We start from the raw sequence: 24,068 nt of genomic DNA on the forward strand, positions 1-24,068 counted from the left end.
CCTCAGTAGAAGCATTTAAGTCTCACCTTAAAACTCATTTGTATACTCTAGCCTTTAAATAGACTCCCTTTTTAGACCAGTTGATCTGCCGTTTGTTTTCTTTTTCTCCTATGTCCCACTCTCCCTTGTGGAGGGGGTCCGGTCCGATCCGGTGGCCATGTACTGCTTGCCTGTGTATCGGCTGGGGACATCTCTGCGCTGCTGATCCGCCTCCGCTTGGGATGGTTTCCTGCTGGCCCCGCTGTGAACGGGACTCTCGCTGCTGTGTTGGATCCGCTTTGGACTGGACTCTCGCGACTGTGTTGGATCCAATATGGATTTAACTTTCACAGTATCATGTTGGACCCGATCGACATCCATTGCTTTCGTCCTCTCCAAGGTTGTCATAGTCATCATTGTCACCGACGTCCCACTGGGTGTGAGTTTTCCTTGCCCTTATGTGGGCCTACCGAGGATGTCGTAGTGGTTTGTGTTGTGGTTTGTGCAGCCCTTTGAGACACTAGTGATTTAGGGCTATATAAGTAAACATTGATTGATTGATTGAAGATTTTTTAAGACTTTTTAAGGATCCGTGGATACCCTGGAAGAAGATTTCATCGGATTTATCGATTAGGAGTGACGGATTGTTTTGTAAACGTATAGCATGTTCTATATGTTATAGTTATTTGAATGACTCTTACCATAATATGTTACGTTAACATACCAGGCATGTTCTCAGTTGGTTATTTATGCCTCATATAACGTACACTTTTTTCAGCCTGTTGTTCACTATTAAATTGCCTTTCAAATGTCTATTCTTGGTGTTGGATTTTATGAAATAAATTTCCCCCAAAAATGCGACTTATAAGCGATACGTTTTTTTCCTTCTTTATTATGCATTTTCGGCCGATGGGACGTATACGCCGGAGCGATTTACAATCCGAAAAATACGATACTGATGCTATTGACTCTTGGTTTAATCTTCCGGCCGCTGTGTGGCGGCAACAATTGGTGTGATGCAGACTCTGCATCGGTCCGTTATGGTGAAGAGGGAGCTAAGCCTGGTTAATTTACGTTTTTATTCTCACCTATGGTCATGAACTTTAAATTGTGACCAACGTTCCCTCTAATTTTTCATGTGTGTGAGAAAACGCAAAAACCCCTTGAGCATTCAGTGGAGCACATGTGAGCAACATCAGACGTGCACACCTGTAGCACACCTGTCCCAAAACTGACTAAATAAGTTAAATGTCTTATTATTCTAATCAAATGACAGCAGTCACTTCCATGTGATCATTTTGTAATGTAAGTGTTTAGGCCCATTTACAATGACAAGAACAACAAATATTGTTTTTCAATGAGCTGTGTACTAGTATTGTGTGTATCGGTGGGGGTCCTGCTTTGGAAATAATGTGTACCCCTTTCAGATATCGCATTTAGTCCCCATTAAAACATTCACATGTTGCACAATGAAAGCACTGGATCATGTGTACATTGCTGTAACTTTCCGTTTGTAAAATATATCCATCCATCCATCTTCTTCCGCTTATCCGAGGTCGGGTCGCGGGGGCAACAGCCTAAGTAGGGGAACCCAGACTTCCCTTCCCCCAGCCACTTCGTCTAGCTCCTCCCGGGGGATCCCGAGGCGTTCCCAGGCCAGCCGGGAGACATAGTCTTCCCAACGTGTCCTGGGTCTTCCCCGTGGCCTCCTACCGGTTGGACGAGCCCTAAACACCTCCTTAGGGAGGCGTTCGGGTGGCATCCTGACCAGATGCCCGAACCACCTCATCTGGCTCCTCTCGATGTGGAGGAGCAGCGGCTTTACTTTGAGATCCTCCCGGATGGCAGAGCTTCTCACCCTATCTCTAAGGGAGAGCCCCGCCACACGGCGGAGGAAACTCATTTCGGCCGCTTGTACCCGTGATCTTATCCTTTCGGTCATGACCCAAAGCTCATGACCCTAGGTGAGGATGGGAACGTAGATCGACCGGTAAATTGAGAGCTTTGCCTTCCGGCTCAACTCCTTCTTCACCACAACGGATCGGTACAACGTCCGCATTACTGAAGACGCCGCACCAATCCGCCTGTCGATCTCACGATCCACTCTTCCTTCACTCGTGAACAAGACTCCTAGGTACTTGAACTCCTCCACTTGGGGCAGGGTCTTCTCCCCAACCCGGAGATGGCACTCCACCCTTTTCCGGGCGAGAACCAAGGACTCGGACTTGGAGGTGCTGATTCTCATTCCGGTCGCTTCACACTCGGCTGAAAACCGATCCAGTGAGAGCTGAAGATCCCGGTCAGATGAAGCCATCAGGACCACATCATCTGCAAAAAGCAGAGACGTAATCCTGCGGTCACCAAACCGGAACCCCTCAACGCCTTGACTGCGCCTAGAAATTCTGTCCATAAAAGTTATGAACAGAATCGGTGACAAAGGACAGCCTTGGCGGAGTCCAACCCTCACTGGAAATGTGTTCGACTTACTGCCGGCAATGCGGACCAAGCTTTGGCACTGATTGTACATTGTAAAATATATATCTTTTAATTAGTATTTCTTTAATATAACAACAGCATTTCATGATTAATACTTATAAATTAAGATTCTTAATAAATGACAGTAGAATGAGCACACATTTGATTGGTAACTCATAGTGTAACGACCTGGAATTGCACATAGTGTGTGGTGTCGGAAATGTCCGACTTTTTGTGTGGCTGTAAACGCATCACTGGCTCAGTGCCATATGTGCATGTGTTGGCACAAGCGAGAAAGAGCGAGCGGCTGCTGTTGATGTGACAGATGGCAAAGTTGGTTTTGGTTTGGTTTGTACGGCAGAAAATGACCAGCTTTGCTGGATGGAAATTGTTTAGCAAGGTTTTTGGTCATGTGTGTATAAAGAGTTTTGCTCAATAAAGTGATCGATGGAATTCATGTCTTCCTCAAAGCGTCTCGACAGACGTTACAATAATTGAACAGTGATAACAAAAACTGTTGTCTCTGTTGTGGCCTCTTGTCAGTTACTTTGAAAATTGCTTTTTTTTTTATTGGATTTGGTGCGCGGCATTGATTTGCTGTGGGCAGAGGACTCGTGAGCAGTGCACAATTGCACAGGCGCGCACCTTAGAGGGAACGTTGGTTGTGACTGAAAGGACAAAATTGTGGATACAAGCGGCCGAAATGCGCTTCCTCCCTTTGACATAGGGTGAGAAACTGTCATAAGGAAGGGGCTCGGAGTAAAGTCGCTGCTCCTCCACATCGAGAGGAACCAGATGAGATGGCTCCGGCATCTGGTTAGGATGCGTCCCAGACTCCTCCCTGGGGAGGTATTCAGGTTCTATTTGACTGGCTGCGAGAAAAACCCAGGACACTTTGAAGAGACTGGCCTTGGAACACCTTAGGATCCGTCGTGGGGGAAATGAACCAAGTTGCTGGGAAGAGGAAAGTCTGGGCTTCTCTGCTTGGGGCATGTTCACATGAACCTGGATACTTAATAAAGGCATACTTATTGCTGTGTCTAGGCCTCTTGTCTACACATAAACACATACTTTTGTTCTTAAAAATGCAGACTTTTTGCAAACGCTGGCCCAAGTGTAGAGTTCCAAAACTCTCCACTCAGCATACGCGTGTACAAGAAAGGACAGAGCAGGCTGTACTTCCTCAGGAGACTGCACTCCTTCAACATCTGCAAAAAACTCCTGTGGATGTACTACCAGTCTGTGGTTGCCAGTGTTCTGTTCTACATGGTAGTGTGCTGGGGGGGGCAGTACATCTAAGAAGGACAGCTCCAGACTTGAGAAACTGATCAGGCGGGCCGGTTCTACAATCGGAATGAAACTGGACACACTGGTGACGGTGGCAGAGAAGAGGACTGTTGACAAACTAGTGAGCATCCTGGATGATGCCAGTCACCCTCTGCATAGTGTTATCAGTAGCCAGAGGAGCCTGTTCAGTGCTAGACTGCTTCATCCCAAGTGCAGGACTAATAGACTCAAAAACTCCTTTGTCCCACACGCCATTAGACTGTACAACTCCTCTCTGGGGCGGGGGGCGGGGGGTACTAGGATGACAGGGGATGCAAAACAATAACAGTGCAATACGTTTTCATAACATGGTCACTACTGCCTACTTTGTCTTATTATATTCTTATTTTACGGTTATATTTTACTGTTATATTTTTATTCCCATTGTTGCTTTTTAGTTTTTATTATTATTGTAATATTTCTCTATTTTGTTTCCATTTAAACCCACATTATTTACTTTTTACTTTTATTTAAATTGATCTCAACTCTGTACACTGCTGCTGGAATTTTAATTTTCCTGAAGGAACTCTCCTGAAGGAATCAATAAAGTACTATCTATCTATCTATCTATCTACATGGCAGAAACGGAGACTTGTACTCCTCTGATGGCGTCATGGTTGCACGCTGTCATTTCCAAAGCTTAACAACACTGCTTTTAAACAGGACTTACTGTACGTTTGAAAGTAAACATGCTTCTATTTTCACTCTGCAGTGACAAAAAAAGACGCATCAAAATGGGCTTTGCGACAGCCCTGCCAGCAAGAATGACAAGTCAGCTGTTTTGGATACGATTGCTGTCGGACAACTTTGACAAGCAAGACTTTAACAGGATTAAGACATGATCTCATGTTTTAATCCCTGTTGACCGACAGATCATGAAGTTGGCCATGGATGACGTACTGGCTGTCCAGAGTAGGGACCCAGGATGGACCGCTTGCCTGTGTATCGGCTTGGGACATCCCTGCGCTGCTGATCCGCCTCCGCTTGGGATGGTTTCCTGCTGGCTCCGCTGTGGACGGGACTCTCGCTGCTGTGTTGGATCCGCTTTGGACTGGACTCTCGCGGCTGTGTTGGATCCATTATGGATTGAACTTTCACAGTATCATGTTAGACCCGCTCGACATCCATTGCTTTCGTCCTCTCCAAGGTTCTCATAGTCATTATTGTCACCGACGTCCCACTGGGTCATCATTGTCACCGACGTCCCACTGGGTGTGAGTTTTCCTTCCCCTTATGTGGGCCTACCGAGGATGTCGTAGTGGTTTGTGTTGTGGTTTGTGCAGCCCTTTGAGACACTAGGGATTTAGGGCTATATAAGCAAACATTGATTGATTGATTGATGAAGTTAACTTACATGTATTGGTTCCATTTGTGTCGATGGAGCAGGAGCGACCGCACATAAAACACACCCGAGCAACTAAAAAAAAACATGATGTGCCCTTCCTCCTTGTTAATGTTAAAAACTATCTACACTTCATTGCACATGCATCTCTATGTTGATCATTAAATGCGTTACAATTCCAAGAGAGTTGCGTTGTAGGCACTCAAACGTGCGTGTTGATTTTAGAAATAATGTACACTTCACTGCAAATGTAATATAACACCATGTTGCTGAATTCACATGTTAGAATTCCATGAGTGTTTGGTTTCAGCACTAAAAAAATATTCATAATGTTCCCAGGGCTCTGTGTAACTGCAGACTGATTTTAATAAATATTAATACAAATTATTAATAACAGAGGTATAATACCACCAAGTCAGCTGTGGATTCTTTTTCCAGGCTTCTGAATGGACAAAATGTGCATGACAGCAGGTGTATGCATTTGTGTGTAGACATAGACCGTTTTGAGACTTGTGTGGATAGAGATCGTTTTAACCCCAAATATGCGTTTTTTTTTAAACTCTCCATATTTATAATATGCGGACTGGACACTGGCCGAGAGTTGGTTGGCGGCCGAGAGAGGAGTCGGCTCTCTTGGTTGCTTTGTTGGGTCTGCTCCTGTCTCTGGCCATGCTCCCTCTACCCCAGCGGACGATGGCGTGGAACACCGCAGAGGCCACCACAGTGTATATGTTTCTTTTAATCTATATTCATAGCTGTATGTAGAGTTGGCTGGTTGCATCAGCTGCTTTAATGTCTTTAATGTCCTTTGTGTTCTTTGATGTTTGATGTTTCCCACCTACAAACATGTAAGAGGGATTTGTACTATGGCTATGAGTTGTTTTTTTCCCTTGGCCTCAGTCTGGACCCCCTCTCCAGGGCCCAGGCTTAGACGGATTTTTTTATTTTATTTTAATCTTCTATTTTTTTCTACCATCCCCCCCCCTTGTTTACCTGTATCACACCTTTTTTTTAAGGGGCGCTGGAAGCCGGCAGACCCGTCAGCGATCCTGTTCTGTCTCCCTGTAATGTTTGTCTGATTTTGAATGGGATTGTGCTGAACATTTTAATTTTCCTGAAGGAACTTTCCTGAAGGAATAAATAAAGTACCATCTAATCTAATCTAATCTAATCTATTTGTGTGGACATGGCCTTAGGCTGGTGCCCCAAAGACCCGACCTCGAATAAGCGGAAGAAAATGGATGTATAGAAGGGTTTTTGAAGACCGTTTCATATCAGCAAAGTCTGGAAAGTGAAAACTCCATAATCCAAGACTGAGCCGTGTTTACTAGAGGCTTCCTCCAAAACTCGGGAGCAGAACGAATGGAGTGGCTTACCCACAGTTGTGGCCACAACCCAAATTGTGGGATCAGCTTGCTGTTTATGCTAGAATGACCAACGCAACGCTGTCTGCTGACTTGTAACAACCCCTCGTGGAATACTGCCTTGCAAAAACATGTGATCAGGCTAGTTATCAACACGAGGAGGAAGTTTAAAACTCTTGAGGCTGTGTATTGACATTACTTGGCAATCATGAGCCAACATAAAACTGGTTGGAGGCACCACAGCTTGCTTGGAAGGAAACATTCTGTATTGCATCAGCAATTGGAAACAGTGACTTACTACTGTTGGAGCTCTACATGGAAAGGGAAATAGCAAGGGGGCCATGACAGAGAACACTAGTCAAAAACATTGTACAAACCCCGTTTCCATATGAGTTGGGAAATTGTGTTAGATGTAAATATAAACGGAATACAATGATTTGCAAATCATTTTCAACCCATATTCAGTTGAATATGCTACAAAGACAACATATTTGATGTTCAAACTGATAAACATTTTTTTTTGCAAATAATCATTAACTTTAGAATTTGATGCCAGCAACGCGTGTCAAAGAAGTTGGGAAAGGTGGCAAATACTGATTAAGTTGAAGAATGCTCATCAAACCCTTATTTGGAACATCCCACAGGTGTGCAGGCTAATTGGGAAGAGGTGGGGGCCATGATTGGGTATAAAAACAGCTTCCCAAAAAATGCTCATTCTTTCACAAGAAAGAATGGGGCGAGGTACACCCTTTTGTCCAAAACTGCGTGAGCAAATAGGCAAACAGTTTAAGAATAATGTTTCTCAAAGTGCAATTGCAAGAAATTTAGGGATTTCAACATCTACGGTCCATAATATCATTAAAAAGTTCAGAGAATCTGGAGAAATCACTCCACGTCAGCGGCATGGTCGGAAACCAACATTGAATGACCGTGACCTTCGATCCCTCAGACGGCACTGTATCAAAAAACAAAATCAATCTCTACAGGATATCACCACATGGGCTCAGGAACACTTCAGAAAACCACTGTCACTAAATACAGTTCGTCACTACATCTGTAAGTGCAAGTTAAAGCTCTACTATGCATAGCGAAAGCCATTTATCAACAACATCCAGAAACGCCGCCGGCTTCTCTGGGCCCGAGATCACCTAAGATGGACTGATGCAAAGTGGAAGAGTGTTCTGTGGTCTGACGAGTACACATTTTAAATTATTTTTTGAAATATTCGACATCGTGTCATCCGGACCAAAGGGGAAGCGAACCATCTAGACTGTTATCGACGCAAAGTTCCAAAGCCAGCATCTGTGATGGTATGGGGGTGCATTAGTGCCCAAGGCATGGGTAACTTACACATCTGTGAAGGCACCATTAATGCTGAAAGGTATATACAGGTTTTGGAACAACATATGCTGCCATCTAAGCGCCGTCTTTTTCATGGACGCCCCTGCTTATTTCAGCAAGACAATGCCAAGCCACATTTAGCACGTGTTACAACAGCGTGGCTTCATAAAAAAAGAGTGCGGGTACTTTCATGGCCCGCCTGCAATCCAGACCTGTCTCCCATCGAAAATGTGTGGCACATTATGAAGCGTAAAATACGACAGCGGAGACCCCGGACTGTTGAACGACTGAAGCTCTACATAAAACTAGGATTGGAAAAAATTCCACTTTCAAAGCTTCAACAATTAGTTTCCTCAGTTCCCAAACGTTTATTGAGTGTTTTTAAAAGAAAAGGTGATGTAACACAGTGGTGAACATGCCCTTTCCCAACTACTTTGGCACGTGTTGCAGCCATAAAATTCTAAGTTAATTATTATTTGCAAAAAAAATGAAGTTTATGAGTTTGAACATCAAATATCTTGTCGTTTTAATCCATTCAATTGAATATGGGTTGAAAAGGATTTGCAAATCATTGTATTCCGTTTATATTTACATCTAACACAATTTCCCAACTCATATGGAAACGGGGTTTGTAAAACACATAACATCAAAGGCACACCATTGAACAATACAGACACAGAACAAGTTTTATCAAATGGAAGATGACATACAAGAGGCAACTTGGAGCAAAAAATTAACTCACAAACAGTTAAGCACTAAAGTAAACAACTACCTCATTGTATGTGCACTTAGGCAGGATGGGAACGGGGAAATGCTTCCCAGCGATGCTAGCATACAGTACAGGTATACTGTGTTACGAGGTTGTGTAGGTTACGACCCATTTCCATTATTGTACCAAAGAGAAAACCAGTTTTATGTGACGCAGCAGAATAATACTTGGGCTGCGGACTCCATCACTTAAGTTATTTTAGGTAAATTTCTTCTCTTTGTCAGGTTTTCCCGATATATGAACTGTATTTTTAATGTCCTGCATGTGTGAATGACCTAGGTCAGGGGTCGGCAACCTTTTTGGCTGAGAGAGCCATGAAAGCCAAATTTTTACTAACACTGAATACCACTAAATGCACGCATTTTTTAAGTAAGACCTACATTTTTAGAGTAAAAGTCTTATATTTTATATCATTTTTATTCTGAAGCTAACCAATAATAAATAAAATACTTCTTTGGCAACACTAAATTGGCCCTAGTGTGTGAATGTGAGTGTGAATGTTGTCTGTCTATCTGTGTTGGCCCTGCGATGAGGTGGCCACTTGTACAGGGTGTACGCCGCCTTCTGCCCAAATGCAGCTGAGATAGGCTCCAGCAACCCCAAAAGGGACAAGCGGTAGAGAATAGATGGATGGATTTCTTACCATTGATGTGACTTATTGAACAGGTGCGGTTGAAAAACAGATGGATGGATTAAAATGCATAAGAATGTTTTATATGTTAAACGTTATTTTTAACACCGATTACTGGCGGAATTATTCATTACTAATCGTGTTAAGCAATGTCAGCTCAGATGTATTTGAGAGCCAGATGCAGTCATCAAAAGAGCCACATCTGGCTCTGGAGCCATAGGTTCCCTACCCCTGACCTAGGTGTTACTTTAGGGATAATGTAAGTTTTTACTAGTTTCTTAATTCTAACTTCAATCAAAGAAGATCAAACAAGAATATGAGAAACAGCAGAATAAGCCTTTTGTGCAGAAGCAGGTAAGATTTAGCACAGTGTAGAATGTATGCGCCTGTGCATGATCATTTAAAAGTGAAATAAGCAACCTTTCTAGCATTATCAAATGCACTGGCTAGATACAATCAATCAAAACACACATTTCAGAACACTGTTATTCCATAAGCCCAAAGACAAATAAATACATGTCTTATAAATATGTATTTACCATAGTCTGGATGGATGTTTTATGTGTTTCCCTCTAGTTGGGAAGGTTGAGCTAACATTGGCGTAAGGACCTAGAAAAGCTTTAGCTAATGCATGGAAAGCAAGAAAGTCAGACAAAGGTCTTGGTAGAGCGAATAAACAAGGCATGGAGCCTAATTTACCAGTGAGTTACGCAATATGCTCGCCCATTCATCTCGTGGGATAATCAATAGCCATAGAGCAGCGAGCCAATGATGAAAATAGTGTAGCATATGGAACTGCAGGAGATGGCTGGAGGTGTGAGTGCAATATTTAATGAATCACCAGGCTCAACTACTGAATTAAATTCTTAGTTTGTAAATCAACATATCTTTAAAAGGGGGGACAATTCTAGCGATAACTGTTCAAGTTATCCAGAGAGAGATGCAGTCATGAAAATACTTTTTGGTGTAACTCTTCTACCTCATGTCCTCCAAAGGATTTGGAGCACAACCCACAGCCACAAATTATAATCAATTATAGTCACTATTATGCGATCTTGATCCAACACACACATGTGGACGTGTATGAGACAATCTACACAGGCAATCAAACTTGCAAACACACCATCTTACAATATGCCTACATAGCCATGTGTGCTGTAATACTCTCTTGAGAATACTCCTACATGGATGCCCACACTGACATCCACACAACATCATCCAGCATAAACACACAGAGGCCTGTGTTGTGACAGACTGGGGGAGTCCACAACAAGGATGCAAACTGAATTCCTGAGGTTGAAGAAGTAGGAATGATGTCCTCTAGGACCAGTAAGAGATCCTGTGAGAATCATGCAAGACTAAAAACACTGTGAGGCCGGTGAAACGTTCTCTAGGCCTTATCTTGGGCTCTCTCATCTCTGTTGCCAAACATTCTGCCCTGAGGTCCAGCCATAAAGGCACCGCATGGAGCCCAATGATCAAAGAGAATGCTCGCTAACTGACTTGGGCCGCGTTGAGCTTGCTGGCTTCTCTCCAGAAAAACCCCTGTGATGTTGTTGTTGTTAGGGGCGGTAAAACAATTCTGAGAGAAACTTACAGAAATATCGCAGCAGAACATACTAGCTCGACTCTAGGTTTTAATTTTGCTCCCAATTTGGTGAGATGCCGAAGAGTGTATTAGACTTTATGGCAATACTGTTGTTTTATAGTGAAATAAGAAGTCAAAGTTAAGCCAAACATAAGAAACGCTAAGAAAAGTTTTCCTGAATCTCTTTACGATTCTTTAACAAGAATTCCTGCTCTCCAAACTAGGTTGTTTTTTTTTTTTTTGTTATTCCATTGCTTGCAACCAACCACAGGCATAGGTTAAAGGGGATCATTATCACCAAACCTATGCAAGCGTCAATATATACCTTGATGTTGCAGAAAAAAGACCATGTATTTTTTTAACCGATTTCCGAACTCTAAATGGGTGAATTTTGGCAAATTAAACGCCTTTCTGTTTATCGGTCTTTTAGCGATGACGTCAGAACGTGAAGTCACCAAGGTAACACACCCGCCATTTTCATTTTCACATTACAAACACCGGGTCTCAGCTCTGTTATTTTCCGTTTTTTCGACTATTTTTTGGAACCTTGGAGACATCATGTCTCGTCGGTGTGTTGTCAGAGGGTGTAACAACACTAACAGGGAGGGATTCAAGTTGCACCACTGGCAAGAAATCTCCTGCCAGACCCCCATTGAATTTGCTAGAGTGTCTGCACATTTGACCGGCGATGCTAAGACAGACATGGCACAGAGAGGTATGGATAACCTGCAGATGCATTTGCAACGATTAAGTCAACGAAATCACCAAGGTGAGTTTTGTTGATGTTGTTGACTTATGTGCTAATCAGACATATTTGGTCACGGCATGACTGCCAGCTAATCGATGCTAACATGCTACGCTAATCGATGCTAACATGCTATTTACGCTAGCTGTATGTACATTTGAAACTAGATACCCACATTTAATGCGAAACAAACACTTACCAATTGACGGATTTAAGTTGCTCCAGTGTCACAAGATGCGAAAGTCCTGATCGTTTGGTCCGCACATTTTACCATCCATCCATCCATCCATTTTCTACCGCTTATTCCCTTTCGGGGTCGCGGGGGGCGCTGGCGCCTATCTCAGCTACAATCGGGCGGAAGGCGGGGTACACCCTGGACAAGTCGCCACCTCATCGCAGGGCCAACACAGATAGACAGACAACATTCACACTCTCATTCACACACTAGGGCCAATTTAGGGTTGCCAATCAACCTATCCCCAGGTGCATGTCTTTGGAGGGCTTCACGGTGGCAGAGGGGTTAGTGCGTCTGCCTCACAATACGAAGGTCCTGCAGTCCTGGGTTCAAATCCAGGCTCGGGATCTTTCTGTGTGGAGTTTGCATGTTCTCCCCGTGAATGCGTGGGTTCCCTCCGGGTACTCCGGCACATTTTACCGGCGAGGCTAATAAGGCAGCCATGCTATGGGCCACTTCATTAGGTACACCCATGCTATGGCCGAATAGCGTCAATAGCTATTCGCTCAATAGCTTCAATTTCTTCTTCAATTTCGTTTTCGCTATCTGCCTCCATACTCCGACCATCTGTTTCAATACATGCGTAATCTGTTAAATCACTTAAACTGCTGAAATCCGAGTCTGAATCCGAGCTAATGTCGCTATATCTTGCTGTGGTAACCGCCATGTTGTTTGTATTGGCAGCCCTGTATGACGTCACAGGGAAATGGATAGTCGCATGGCAAATAGCGAAAATCAAGAACTTTAAAGATTTTTTTAGGGAAATTCCGGGAGGTGTAAAATTTGGAAAAAAACCTTCGAAAAATAAAACAAGCCACTGGGAACTGATTTTTATTGTTTTTAACCCTTTTGAAATTGTGATAATGTTCCCCTTTAACTCTCAGATGATAATTTGGACTTTTTAACATACAATCAGATTCCCCGTGAAAGTACAGAATATAGCTGAATAACCAATGAAAACATGTTTGATGTGCCTTGTTTTTAAAGAGTACCTCCATTTGACACTAAAACCGTCATCAAAACAAGTACAGTATCACTTTAGACCACAGCTTCCTGAATGACGAGCCAACAAGACGAGATGAGCAATAACAAATGATGATGAAAGATATTTGTGTTATTTTGATGTCGACAGCCTTGGATAATTACAGTAAAGTTTTGAACAGATGGGTGGCTGTCAAGGTACTTTAGTCTTGTGTAGAGTCTTGTTAACTTCTAAGAGGTACTTGCGACAGTCTGTTATATCCCAATGTTTCTCGTTGTCCCATTGGGTTGAGTTTTTTTGTGCCCTGATGTCGTTGGGGTTTGTGCAGCCTTTTAAAGCATTAGTGATTAAGGGCTACTGTATATCGATGGATTGATTGATTGATTGATTGATTGATTGATTGATTGATTGATTGATTGATTGATTAAAAATGTTTTAAAAACATGATCAAATACAAAAATAACATCAAGATATAAAACTCTAGATTTAACAAAACGGTTATGGGGTCATATGTTCATAAAGTTAAGAATCTGGGGACATAACTTGTAGCTTAAATATTTACATCCTCCATCCATCCATCTTCTTCCGCTTATCCGAGGTCGGGTCGCGGGGGCAACAGCCTAAGCAGGGAAACCCAGACTTCCCTTTCCCCAGCCACTTCGTCTAGCTCTTCCCGGGGGATCCCGGGGTGTTCCCAGGCCAGCCAGGAGACATAGTCTTCCCAACGTGTCCTGGGTCTTCCCCGTGGCCTCCTACCGGTTGGACGTGCCCTAAACACCTCCTTAGGGAGGCGTTCGGGTGGCATCCTGACCAGATGCCCGAACCACCTCATCTGGCTCCTCTCGATGTGGAGGAGCAGCGGCTTTACTTTGAGCTCCTCCCGGATGGCAGAGCTTCTCACCCTATCTCTAAGGGAGAGCCTCGCCACACGGCGGAGGAAACTCATTTCGGCCGCTTGTACCCGTGATCTTATCCTTTCGGTCATGACCCAAAGCTCATGACCATAGGTGAGGATGGGAACGTAGATCGACCGGTAAATTGAGAGCTTTGCCTTCCGGCTCAGCTCCTTCTTCACCACAACGGATCGGTACAACGTCCGCATTACTGAAGACGCCGCACCGATCCGCCTGTCGATCTCACGATCCACTCTTCCCCCACTCGTGAACAAGACTCCTAGGTACTTGAACTCCTCCACTTGGGGCAGGGTCTCCTCCCCAACCCGGAGACGGCATTCCACCCTTTATATTTACGTATATCCTCCATCCATTCATTTCCTACCGCTTATTCACTTTATCCACTTACTCAGTGGCCTAGTGGGTAGAGTGTCTGCCCTGAGATCGGTAGGTCGTGAGTTCATATCCCGGCTGAGTCATACCAAAGACTATAAAAATGGGACCCATTACCTCCCTGCTTGGCAATCAGCGTTAAGGGTTGGAATTGGGGGTTAAATCACCATAAATGATTCCCGGGTGATCAAGGGTGATGGGTCAAATGCAGAGAATAATTTCCCCACACCTAGTGTGTGTGTGACAATCATTGGTACTTTAACTTTTAACTTTTTATATTTATTTTATAAATATAATGTAGGACTTCCATACTTTATCTCATCATATGAATAATACCGAAGAGTCAAAAAGTCATACTTTGTGACAGTCAAAGACCCTTTCTGTGACAGGAGCACGCTGCTATTTTTTTATAAACTACTTAAAAAAAATTGTCATAAATCCTGCGTGTACCGGGTGTGTTAGAAAATAAAACACAAATATAACAATGGTCTGTTAAGTGTTTGGCTGCCGTTAGAAATCTGCTTCAGAAATGTAAGCAAGGAAGTTGTTGACTACTATTCAACGGTATTCGCTGGCCGTAGTTGGCCCGCTGGCTAACTAGCTAAATATTTCTGCGTAACGTACCTGCTTTAGCTCTGCTTTGTGGCTTCAGCAGCTTGTGCTTGTCAGAGTTTATATAGATGGTAAGAGATGATGTATTTGCTACATTGCTAGTGATCAGTGCTAAATGCTCATGAGAACACCAGCTGTACTCTGTGTGCAGTTCTAACCATTGTGGTACATTAAGGATTTTTCCTTTTCCTCGTTTTTGATGTTGCTTTGGTTGGAGACTTAGCATACCCCATTTAAACAATGTAAATGTGTCATTATGATTGACAAACTTTAGTATTGTAAAGCCTCACAGAAACATTATGTTCTCTTTTACAGAGAATCCGGAAGAGTTGGCAGCTATGGTGCAGGTACAACTAACATTGTGACCGGGTGAATCTATAGATTATTTATTTTTGACCACATTTTGAAAAACACAACGGTGATGACTTCAAGTTCTATATAAACAGTGTACAATTTCAAAAAGATATGATCTTTTTGGAGAGGGCCGGTGTGGTTTTATTTGCAATTTGGGAAAGCCTCCAGAAACGAACATCTTTGGAGACGGACTCGGAAAACGGGTTAGAATTGTGACTGTGGAGCAAAATTTACACCGAAACATATCCAATACATATTATCTAGGCCAGTGGTTCTCAACCTTTTTTCAGTGAAGTACCCCCGAAGAACATTTTTTTTATTCAAGTACCCCCTAATAAGACCAAAGCATTTTTGGTTGAAAAAAAAAAGAGATAAAGAAGTAAAATACAGCACTATGTCATCAGTTTCTGATTCATTAACTTGTATAAGAGTGCAAAATATTGCTTATTTGTAGTGGTCTTTCTTGAACTATTTGGAAAAAAAGATATAAAAATAACTAAAAACTTTTTGAAAAATAAACAAGTGATTCAGTTATAAATAAAGATTTCTACACATAGAAGTAATCATAAACTTAAAGTGCCCTCTTTGGGGATTGTAATAGAGATCCATCTGGATTCAGGAACTTAATTCTAAAAATTTTTTCACAAAATAAATATTTAACATCAATATTTATGGAACATGTCCACAAAAAAAATCTAGCTGTCAACACTGAATATTGCATTGTTGCATTTCTTTTCACAGTTTATTTTGCCAAAGTATTATTCAATTTTTGAATTGTTGCTATTTTTAGAATATTTTTAAAAAATCTCACGTACCCCTTGGCATACCTTCAAGTACCCCCAGGGGTACTCTTACCCCCATTTGAGAACCATTGATCTAGGCCACAAGGAAGTGTTTTGAATGTGGATTATCATCATAGGTCCCCTTACATGAGCCTAAAATGGCAAAATTACACAAAAACTGACTGATTTGTTCTTTGCGGCAAAAATGTCCCGTTGAAAATCATTAAAAATAAAAAGTAATTTAACATTAACACATGCAATTCTTTATGTAAACATTTCAATGTGAACTATTGGTCTTGATTTTGTATTTGTCGGACTCTACTTTTTTCCCCAGCAAAAGCATGCAGCAATACCTTTATTGTTTCTTGCAAAGGTGTCTTGCTACTGTAATGATAGGTGTACGTCTATATTTGTCAAGAGTGCGGTTTTTACTTTTAGATTTGCATCTTCATGAAAGAAAACTGTGGCTATACTTCGTCGTTGTTGTGGTAAGCTGAGATGTGTTGTCATTCTGGTCAAATGAGTGAATTTGATGAATGGGTTAATGCATGCACAATAAAATCTAGCAATCGTAGAAAGCTATGAAAGCATGTTGAAGTACAGCGTCAATGATGTTTTAGTGTTTTATCTTGGCACCACATTCATGCTTGTGTCTGCCTCCTTTCACTGTTCAGCTGTGACAGACCATGCATTACATAACTCGACCACTGTATGGCCAGGGGCCCTCAAGTTTGTGCTACTGAAAGTCCCAACCCAACCCCCACCCCCAGCCTTACATACTGTACTGTACAGTGCATATGGGCATTCACAGTCACACCAGCCATGCATCTCTTATGCACACAGACTGGATTGTTGCTTTTCGTGCACGCAATGACCGTAATAGCTGAATGACTGCGCATACATAAAGTTTTGCAATGCTCCTACAGTACATGTATTCATGGACAGATCACCAGGACAATGTGATAAAACCGCTTTGATCGTTATACTAAATGCGGCTCAGGCTAAAAATAGAGAGGGGGCCTTCTGCAAACATGCACAATGGTGCTAATGTAGGAAACAATTGATCTCTTTGCAATGAAGGCCAATAAAACATACATACAGCAGCAGGTGATAGCTCGCGTTTTCTTCCTGATTGTGGCAGTGACAAAACTGTGCCATGCACTTTATACTTAGGAACAATTGTCTGCACTGTTGCTCTTGGGACCTTATGCTGCTTTGAAATGGCAAAAAGTGACTTTCGTCACTTGTTCAAGTCAATGATTAGTTTTTTCAGATCTGTGCTGTGTTCCTTTGACTTTCCCATTGTCGCGTTTGTAACTGAGGCAAATGACTGCATCACGTGAGCCCTATTTAAATGGGATCAGAGAAGTCAACAGATGTCGTCAATAACAATGACTCACATGACGTTTAGAGGCCATGCCATGAAGCTAATTTGATTTGATTGTAAATTTTCTACATCACCAAAATTGATAGTGTATATTGCTGTATGGGCTTCACGGTGGCAGAGGGGTTAGTGCGTCTGCCTCACAATACGAAGTTCCTGCAGTCCTGGGTTCAAATCCAGGCTCGGGATCTTTCTGTGTGGAGTTTGCATGTTCTCCCCGTGAATGCGTGGGTTCCCTCCGGGTACTCCGGCTTCCTCCCACTTCCAAAGACATGCACCTGGGGATAGGTTGATTGGCAACACTAAATTGGCCCTAGTGTGTGAATGTGAGTGTGAATGTTGTCTGTCTATCTGTGTTGGCCCTGCGATGAGGTGGCGACTTGTCCAGGGTGTACCCCGCCTTCCGCCCGATTGTAGCTGAGATAGGCGCCAGCGCCCCCCGCGACCCCAAAAGGGAATAAGCGGTAGAAAATGGATGGATGGATGGATATTGCAGTATGTATACTTTTGACCCAGCAGATTTGGTCAACTTTTCAGTAGGCACACAATAAATTCATAAAAGAACCAAACTTCATGAATGTTTTTTGGGACAAACAAGTATGTGCTCTAATCACTCTATCACAAAAAATAAGCATTGTAGAAATTATTGCAAAATCAAGACAGCCATGACTTTGTTACCTCTATGTGTGCACAAACTACAGTTAAAGCTAAATTTCAAAAAATTATTTAAAAAAAAAAAACATCAGGGTCAGTCTTGAGGAGCAGGAACGTATTGGTCTCTGTAAAAAATGGTGCATTCCTAATTAATAACCATTACAGATATGCCAGAGGCCAATGAAAAAATAGCCGCCCAACATCTCCGCACTAAAACAAGTGATTTTCAAGAGTTGGGCTCATTCTGTGCATTACAAAGAAAAGTTGATAAAGAAGGATTAGTGTTCTTGATTGAAACTGATTTATGTTAACTAAAGTCTACGTCCTTCCTAGCTTTAATGAACACTTAAGTCCAACAAGTCGTGATTAATTCCAAACCTTTGAACATTGCGATGCGATCTCTTGCACCCAGATTTCCATTTCGACTTCCCATTTGATTGATCCGCCGCTTTCAGGCTCAAATTGGCGAGCTCTGTTTTTACCGCGCCACGCATAGCTAATTCAATTAACAGGCAATGAAACCGAAATTAAACCCTCCTCTGTAGCGTAACAATCATTCAATTTCGGAGTAAATCTAATCAGGGTTGACCTACAGCTCAGCCGTTAATTGATTTAGCGCGGCAGAGAAAACACACTCGTCATCGGGAACATCAGAGTGGGAATTAAGGCTGACGTTTGGAAATTTGTGACTCGAGGCAGTCACCTGAGAGGCAGATGAAGGTCAAGTAGTCCCCCTGTCCGCCAGTTGCCAGAAATGGGATCTTCTTCTTGGTCTTCCGCTTCACCTGCACGGCCACCAGCATCTTCTCGTCGTGGGGTACGAAGACCTCCTTGTGGATGGCTGCTTTGGCACTCATCCCGGACAACTGGCGGGACCAACCGGTTCCAAGAGTGCGCTCAACTGAGTGGGCAGAGGAGAGAGAGAAGACGACAGAAGATAATTGATGATGTCTGGAGAAGGGTTTTTCAACCTTTTTGGAGCCAAGGCACATCTTTGGCGTTGAAAAAATTTGGTGGCACACCATCAGCAGAAATCATTAAAAAACAAAACTCAGTTGACAGTAAAAAGTCATTGTGGCAATTGTTGGATATGACTTCGAACCATAATCAACCATGCATCTATAGCTCTTGTCTCTGTACTGTCACCACCTGTAACATCACGCCGTGACTTATTGAGTTTTTTTACTGTTTTCCTGTGTGTAGTTTTTTGGTTCTTCTCTTACGCTCCTGTTTTGGTGGCTTTTTATCTTTTTTTAGAATTTTTCTTTAGCAGTTTCATGTCTTCCTTTGAGCGATATTTCCCGCATCTACTTTGTTTGCAATCAAAAATATTTCAGTTGTTTTTAATCCTTTGTTGAGACATTGTTGAATGTCATGTCATGTTCGGATGTATATCGTGGATGCTGTCTTTTCTCCACATTAAGTCTTTGCTGTAGTCCAGCATTCTGTTTTTGTTTACTTTTTAGCCAGTTCAGTCTTTGTTTCGTTCTGTGTAGCCTTCCAGAAGCTCCAATGCCTTTTCTTAGGGGCACTTACCTTTTGTTTATTTTTGGTTCAAGAATTACACACCTTTTTACCTTCACGCTGCCTCCCGCTGTTCCCGACATTTACTAAACAAATAGCTACCGGCTGCCACCTACTCATATGGAAGAGTATTACACGGTTACTATACCCAGCTCTAGACAGCACCGACACTCAACGACAACAAATAATTTGCAGACTATTGGTTTGCAAAAAATATTTTTAACCCAAATAGGTGAAATTAGATAATCTCCCACGGCACACTAACTGGTTGAAACACACTGGTCTTGAACAGGGGTTGTCAACGCTTTCCGGGCCAAGGACTCCCAAACTGATGGAGAGAAGGACTACTTATTTTGTCTTGTATGAAACTATCATTTGTATTTTGCATTAAACTAATCATAATAGATACCATTAAGGATACACAAATAAAAACAGTATTGTGTCACGAAACGCTGGCAGGCAATAAGCGCTGGAATTGCCAGCTGGCAACTAGCGCGCTAAGGGCTAGGACACAATGTAGTATTATACATTGTATGCAAATAAATAATCAAGTAAAACATTGACAGGACTCTAGTAATTGGATAAATGCAGGCTTTTTCACTCACACATCCTGCCAGTGTGCAGAGCAACTGCTATAGTGAAAGTTCAATATTGTGCTTCTTTCTCATCTTAAAATGATATCATCATACATACCAGGTGTAAATTATTCCATCACAGTAGGGCTGGGCAATACGGCCTTTTATTTAGGGACGCACCGAAATGAAAATTTGTGGCCGAAGCCGAATAAAATTTAAACGCTTGGCCGAAGGCCGAATACCAAATACCGAATAATGAATGCAGTTTTTCCCAAAAAATTTAATATTGCATAAATAGCCTAGAATAAATATTTAGACATGTTTTTCAAATAAAGTAATTTTTTTATTGAATATTGACATTTTTTTAATATTCCAGTAGCCTTTGCTTTTCAAAAAAAGCACAAAGTTTTTCATTTATATTAGGCCTTCAAACAAAACATGCATTCCAAAAAAAAATAAAGTGCATTAAAGTGGATAAACCCAAAACAAATGAATTATTGTCCTTTTGGCAAAAGTCTGCTTAGCCACAGTAGATATGCTAATAATGTAAACAGAAGTCTCAAGTAAATCTCAATTAAGTGTGTGCTTGTAACCTCATACACTTATACAGGTGGCCTACACAACAGGCTAATAATGTAAACAGAGGCCCCACTAAATCTCAATAAGTGTGTGCTTGTAACCTCTTACACTTATACAGGTAGCCTAAACAACAGGCTAATAATGTAAACAGAGGCCCCACTAAATCTCAGAGTGTGTGCTTGTAACCTCATACACTTATACAGGTACACAACATATCTCAACGTCACCGCGTCACTGCACGTTGGTTGATTGCGTCACCCATCCATCCATCCATCCATTTTCTACCGCTTATTCCCTTTCGGGGTCGCAGGGGGCGCTGGCGCCTATCTCAGCTACAATCGGACGGAAGGCGGGGTACACCCTGGACAAGTCGCCACCTCATCGCAGGGCCAATACAAATAGACGGACAACATTCATACTCACATTCACACACTAGGGCCAATTTAGTATTGCCAATCAACCCGCGTCAAAAAATTGCGTCACACGCCACTATTCGGCCTTGTTTTTAACTCATTCCACCGAAGGCCGAATGTGGCTTTTTTTGCCATATTCGGCCGAATATATTCGGTTACCGATTAATCGGTGCATCCCTACTTTTATTAATACCTCGATATTTTTGGGCCATGTCACGGTACACAATATATATCGCGCTATTTTGCCTTAGCCTTGAATGAACACTTGATGCATATAATCACAGCAGTACGATGATTCTATGTGTCTACATTAAATCATTCTTGTTCATACTGCATTAAATAAATAAATGATAAATGGGTTGTACTTGTATAGCGCTTTTCTACCTTCAAGGTACTCAAAGCGCTTTGACACTACTTCCACATTTACCCATTCACACACACATTCACACACTGATGGAGGGAGCTGCCATGCAAGGCGCCAACCAGCAGCCATCAGGAGCAAGGGTGAAGTGTCTTGGTCAGGACATGGTTGGTACTAGGTGGGATTTGAACCAGGGACCCTCGGGTTGCGCACGGCCACTCTCCCACTGCGCCATTATAATCATTATAAACTTTCATGCAGATAGGGAAATCCCAACTAAGTCAATTGACTAAAATGGTATTTATTAAACAGTTATTAAGCAGTGGCACAAACATTAATGTCATTTCAAAACAGAAAGTGCAAGATTGTCAGACATTTTCAAACAAGCTATGAGTGCACTTTTGTGCATGATGGCACTAAGATGACTTCGCAAAACACTACATTAAAGTGCACTTTTGTACAGAATGCCACTACAATAGTTTAAAACAAATAAAAGTCCTCTTTGTGCATGATGTCACACAAGATATTTCAATAACTGTCCAAAAAAATGATCTGCATAATAGGAAATGAAATAGCAGTGCCGCTACTTTTTGTAGCAACGCTTTTGCCGCATAATTGTTCAACATATTCCTGCTCGGAGCTAAACTACCGCCAGATGATGCACACCGTACTGTTTTTTGTGGGGGAATTAATTCTTCCTTCATTTTTTACCAGATTGGCATCTTCTTTCTGTCATATTACCATTCGCAACGCACCGTTAGCATACAGAGCTAATTTTACCCTTGTAGCTACCTCTCTGCTCGGGGAGGGCGTGTGACATTGCACGCGTGACGTATGTAAGAAGGTGCGCATATTTAAGTCTCTGTGAGAAGGAGAGACAAGAAAGAGTGGGAAACGCATGCAGTGTAATGCCCGCAGCTAAAAGCAACTGTGTGAGAATGTATACTCGAATATCACGATATAGTCATTTTCTATATCATACGGAGACCCGTGATATATCGAGTATAAATCGATATATCGCCCAGCCCTACACCACGGTATGATGCTTTTTAACCCAAATGTGTTTGTCATTACGGTCTTGTTTCAATCAATCAATCAATGTTTACTTATATAGCCTTAAATCACTAGTGTCTCAAAGGGCTGCACAAACCACTACGACATCCTCGGTAGGCCCACATAAGGGCAAGGAAAACTCACACCCAGTGGGACATCGGTGACAATAATGAACCAGTGGCGCGGATTTCTGTACATTTTTTGTACAATACAATCGGCAAGATAGGATGGAGTTAGACCGTGTAGTATTTTATACGTAATTAGTAAAATCTTAAAGTCACATCTTAAGTGCACAGGAAGCCAGTGCAGGTGAGCCAGTACAGGCGTAATGTGATCAAACTTTCTTGTTCTTGTCAAAAGTCTAGCAGCCGCATTTTGTACCAACTGTAATCTTTTAATGCTAGACATGGGGAGACCCGAAAATAATACGTTACAGTAGTCGAGGCGAGACGTAACAAACGCATGGGTAATGATCTCAGTGTCTTTAGTGGACAAAATGGAGCGAATTTTAGCGACATTACGGAGATGAAAGAAGGCCGTTTTAGTAACGCTTTTAATGTGTGCCTCAAAAGAGAGAGTTGGGTCGAAGATAATACCCAGATTCTTTACCGTGTCGCCTTGTTTAATTGTTTGGTTGTCAAATGTTAGAGTTGTATTATTAAATAGAGGTTGGTGTCTAGCAGGACCGATAATCAGCATTTCCGTTTTTTTGGCGTTGAGTTGCAAAAATCCCAAGCGGAGGCGGATCAGCAGCGCAGAGATGTCCCCAGCCGATACACAGGCAAGCAGTACATGGCCACCGGATCGGACCGGACTCCCTCCACAAAGGAGAGTGGGACATAGGAGAAAAAGAAAAGAAACGGCAGATCAACTGGTCTAAAAAGGGAGTCTATTTAAAGGCTAGAGTATACAAATGAGTTTTAAAGTGACACTTAAATGCTTCTACTGAGGTAGCATCTCGAACTGTTACCGGAAGGGCATTCCAGAGTACTGGAGCCCGAAATGAAAACGCTCTATAGCCCGCAGACTTTTTTTGGGCTTTGAGAATCACTAATAAGCCGGAGTCCTTTGAACGCAGATTTCTTGCCAGGACATTTGCATTCCCCGCACTCGACTGAATGTTTCGGTTTCAGATGCTGGAATACGTTTGTTGTGCTGCTGCTATTTGCAGCATGCAGTCATTTGTTCCACGTATGTTACCGCAATTTCTGACAAGAATATTATTTGGAACAAACGTCTCACTCTCATTCAAATTAGCACTAGCCATGTTGTGGTGTTGTGGTGTGAATCTCCACTCAGGAAAAACTTTTTTGTTGTTGTTTTTTTTTAATCATCTGCAAAAGAGAAAAACTGGTAATTTATTAATAAAATCAATATATTGCCCAGGCCTACCAAAAGTCGACGATTTACAACATTGTTTGATTGGATTTGAATGGAGTCACTGTTCATGTCAGAGTGCAGAATTCTCAAGTTTGCTGACTTAAAGTGGATGCCTGTGGACAGAAAAAGTGGGTTAATTAGGTCCAAATGCTCCCACGAGAATTGTGCATTTGATCAGTCGCACACTGGAGACACACACAACCACTCAAGCAGCACAAACCACACCAGCCGCCCGTACTGCCGAGAAGTCAATGTGTCATCCGTAACTATTTGTAACTACTGTGCGGTGAGAGAAAGTGGGTCCAAAAGCTACACTATCGTGTCAGTACACAAT

General features: G+C 42.3%; 1 protein-coding gene across 2 annotated transcripts in view; it reads right to left on the reverse strand.

Annotated features, from left to right (window-relative positions):
• LOC133550050 (syntaxin-binding protein 6-like) overlaps positions 1–23,820 on the reverse strand; it is a 136,332-nt gene extending 112,512 nt beyond the window's left edge. The window contains exons 1-2 of one of the 2 annotated variants that reach the window (XM_061896063.1): positions 23,747–23,820; positions 18,553–18,750 (exon numbers count right to left, since the gene is read on the reverse strand). In XM_061896063.1, coding sequence (XP_061752047.1) covers positions 18,553–18,706 — 154 coding nt within the window. In that variant the 5' untranslated portion in view covers positions 18,707–18,750; positions 23,747–23,820. The remainder of the gene's footprint in view (positions 1–18,552; positions 18,751–23,746) is intronic. The other variant, XM_061896064.1, reaches the window with a different exon arrangement.
• Positions 23,821–24,068: the final 248 nt, after the last annotated feature.

The sequence above is a fragment of the Nerophis ophidion genome, linkage group LG03 (genome assembly GCF_033978795.1).
Source record: "Nerophis ophidion isolate RoL-2023_Sa linkage group LG03, RoL_Noph_v1.0, whole genome shotgun sequence".
Classification (NCBI taxonomy): Eukaryota; Metazoa; Chordata; class Actinopteri; order Syngnathiformes; family Syngnathidae; genus Nerophis; species Nerophis ophidion.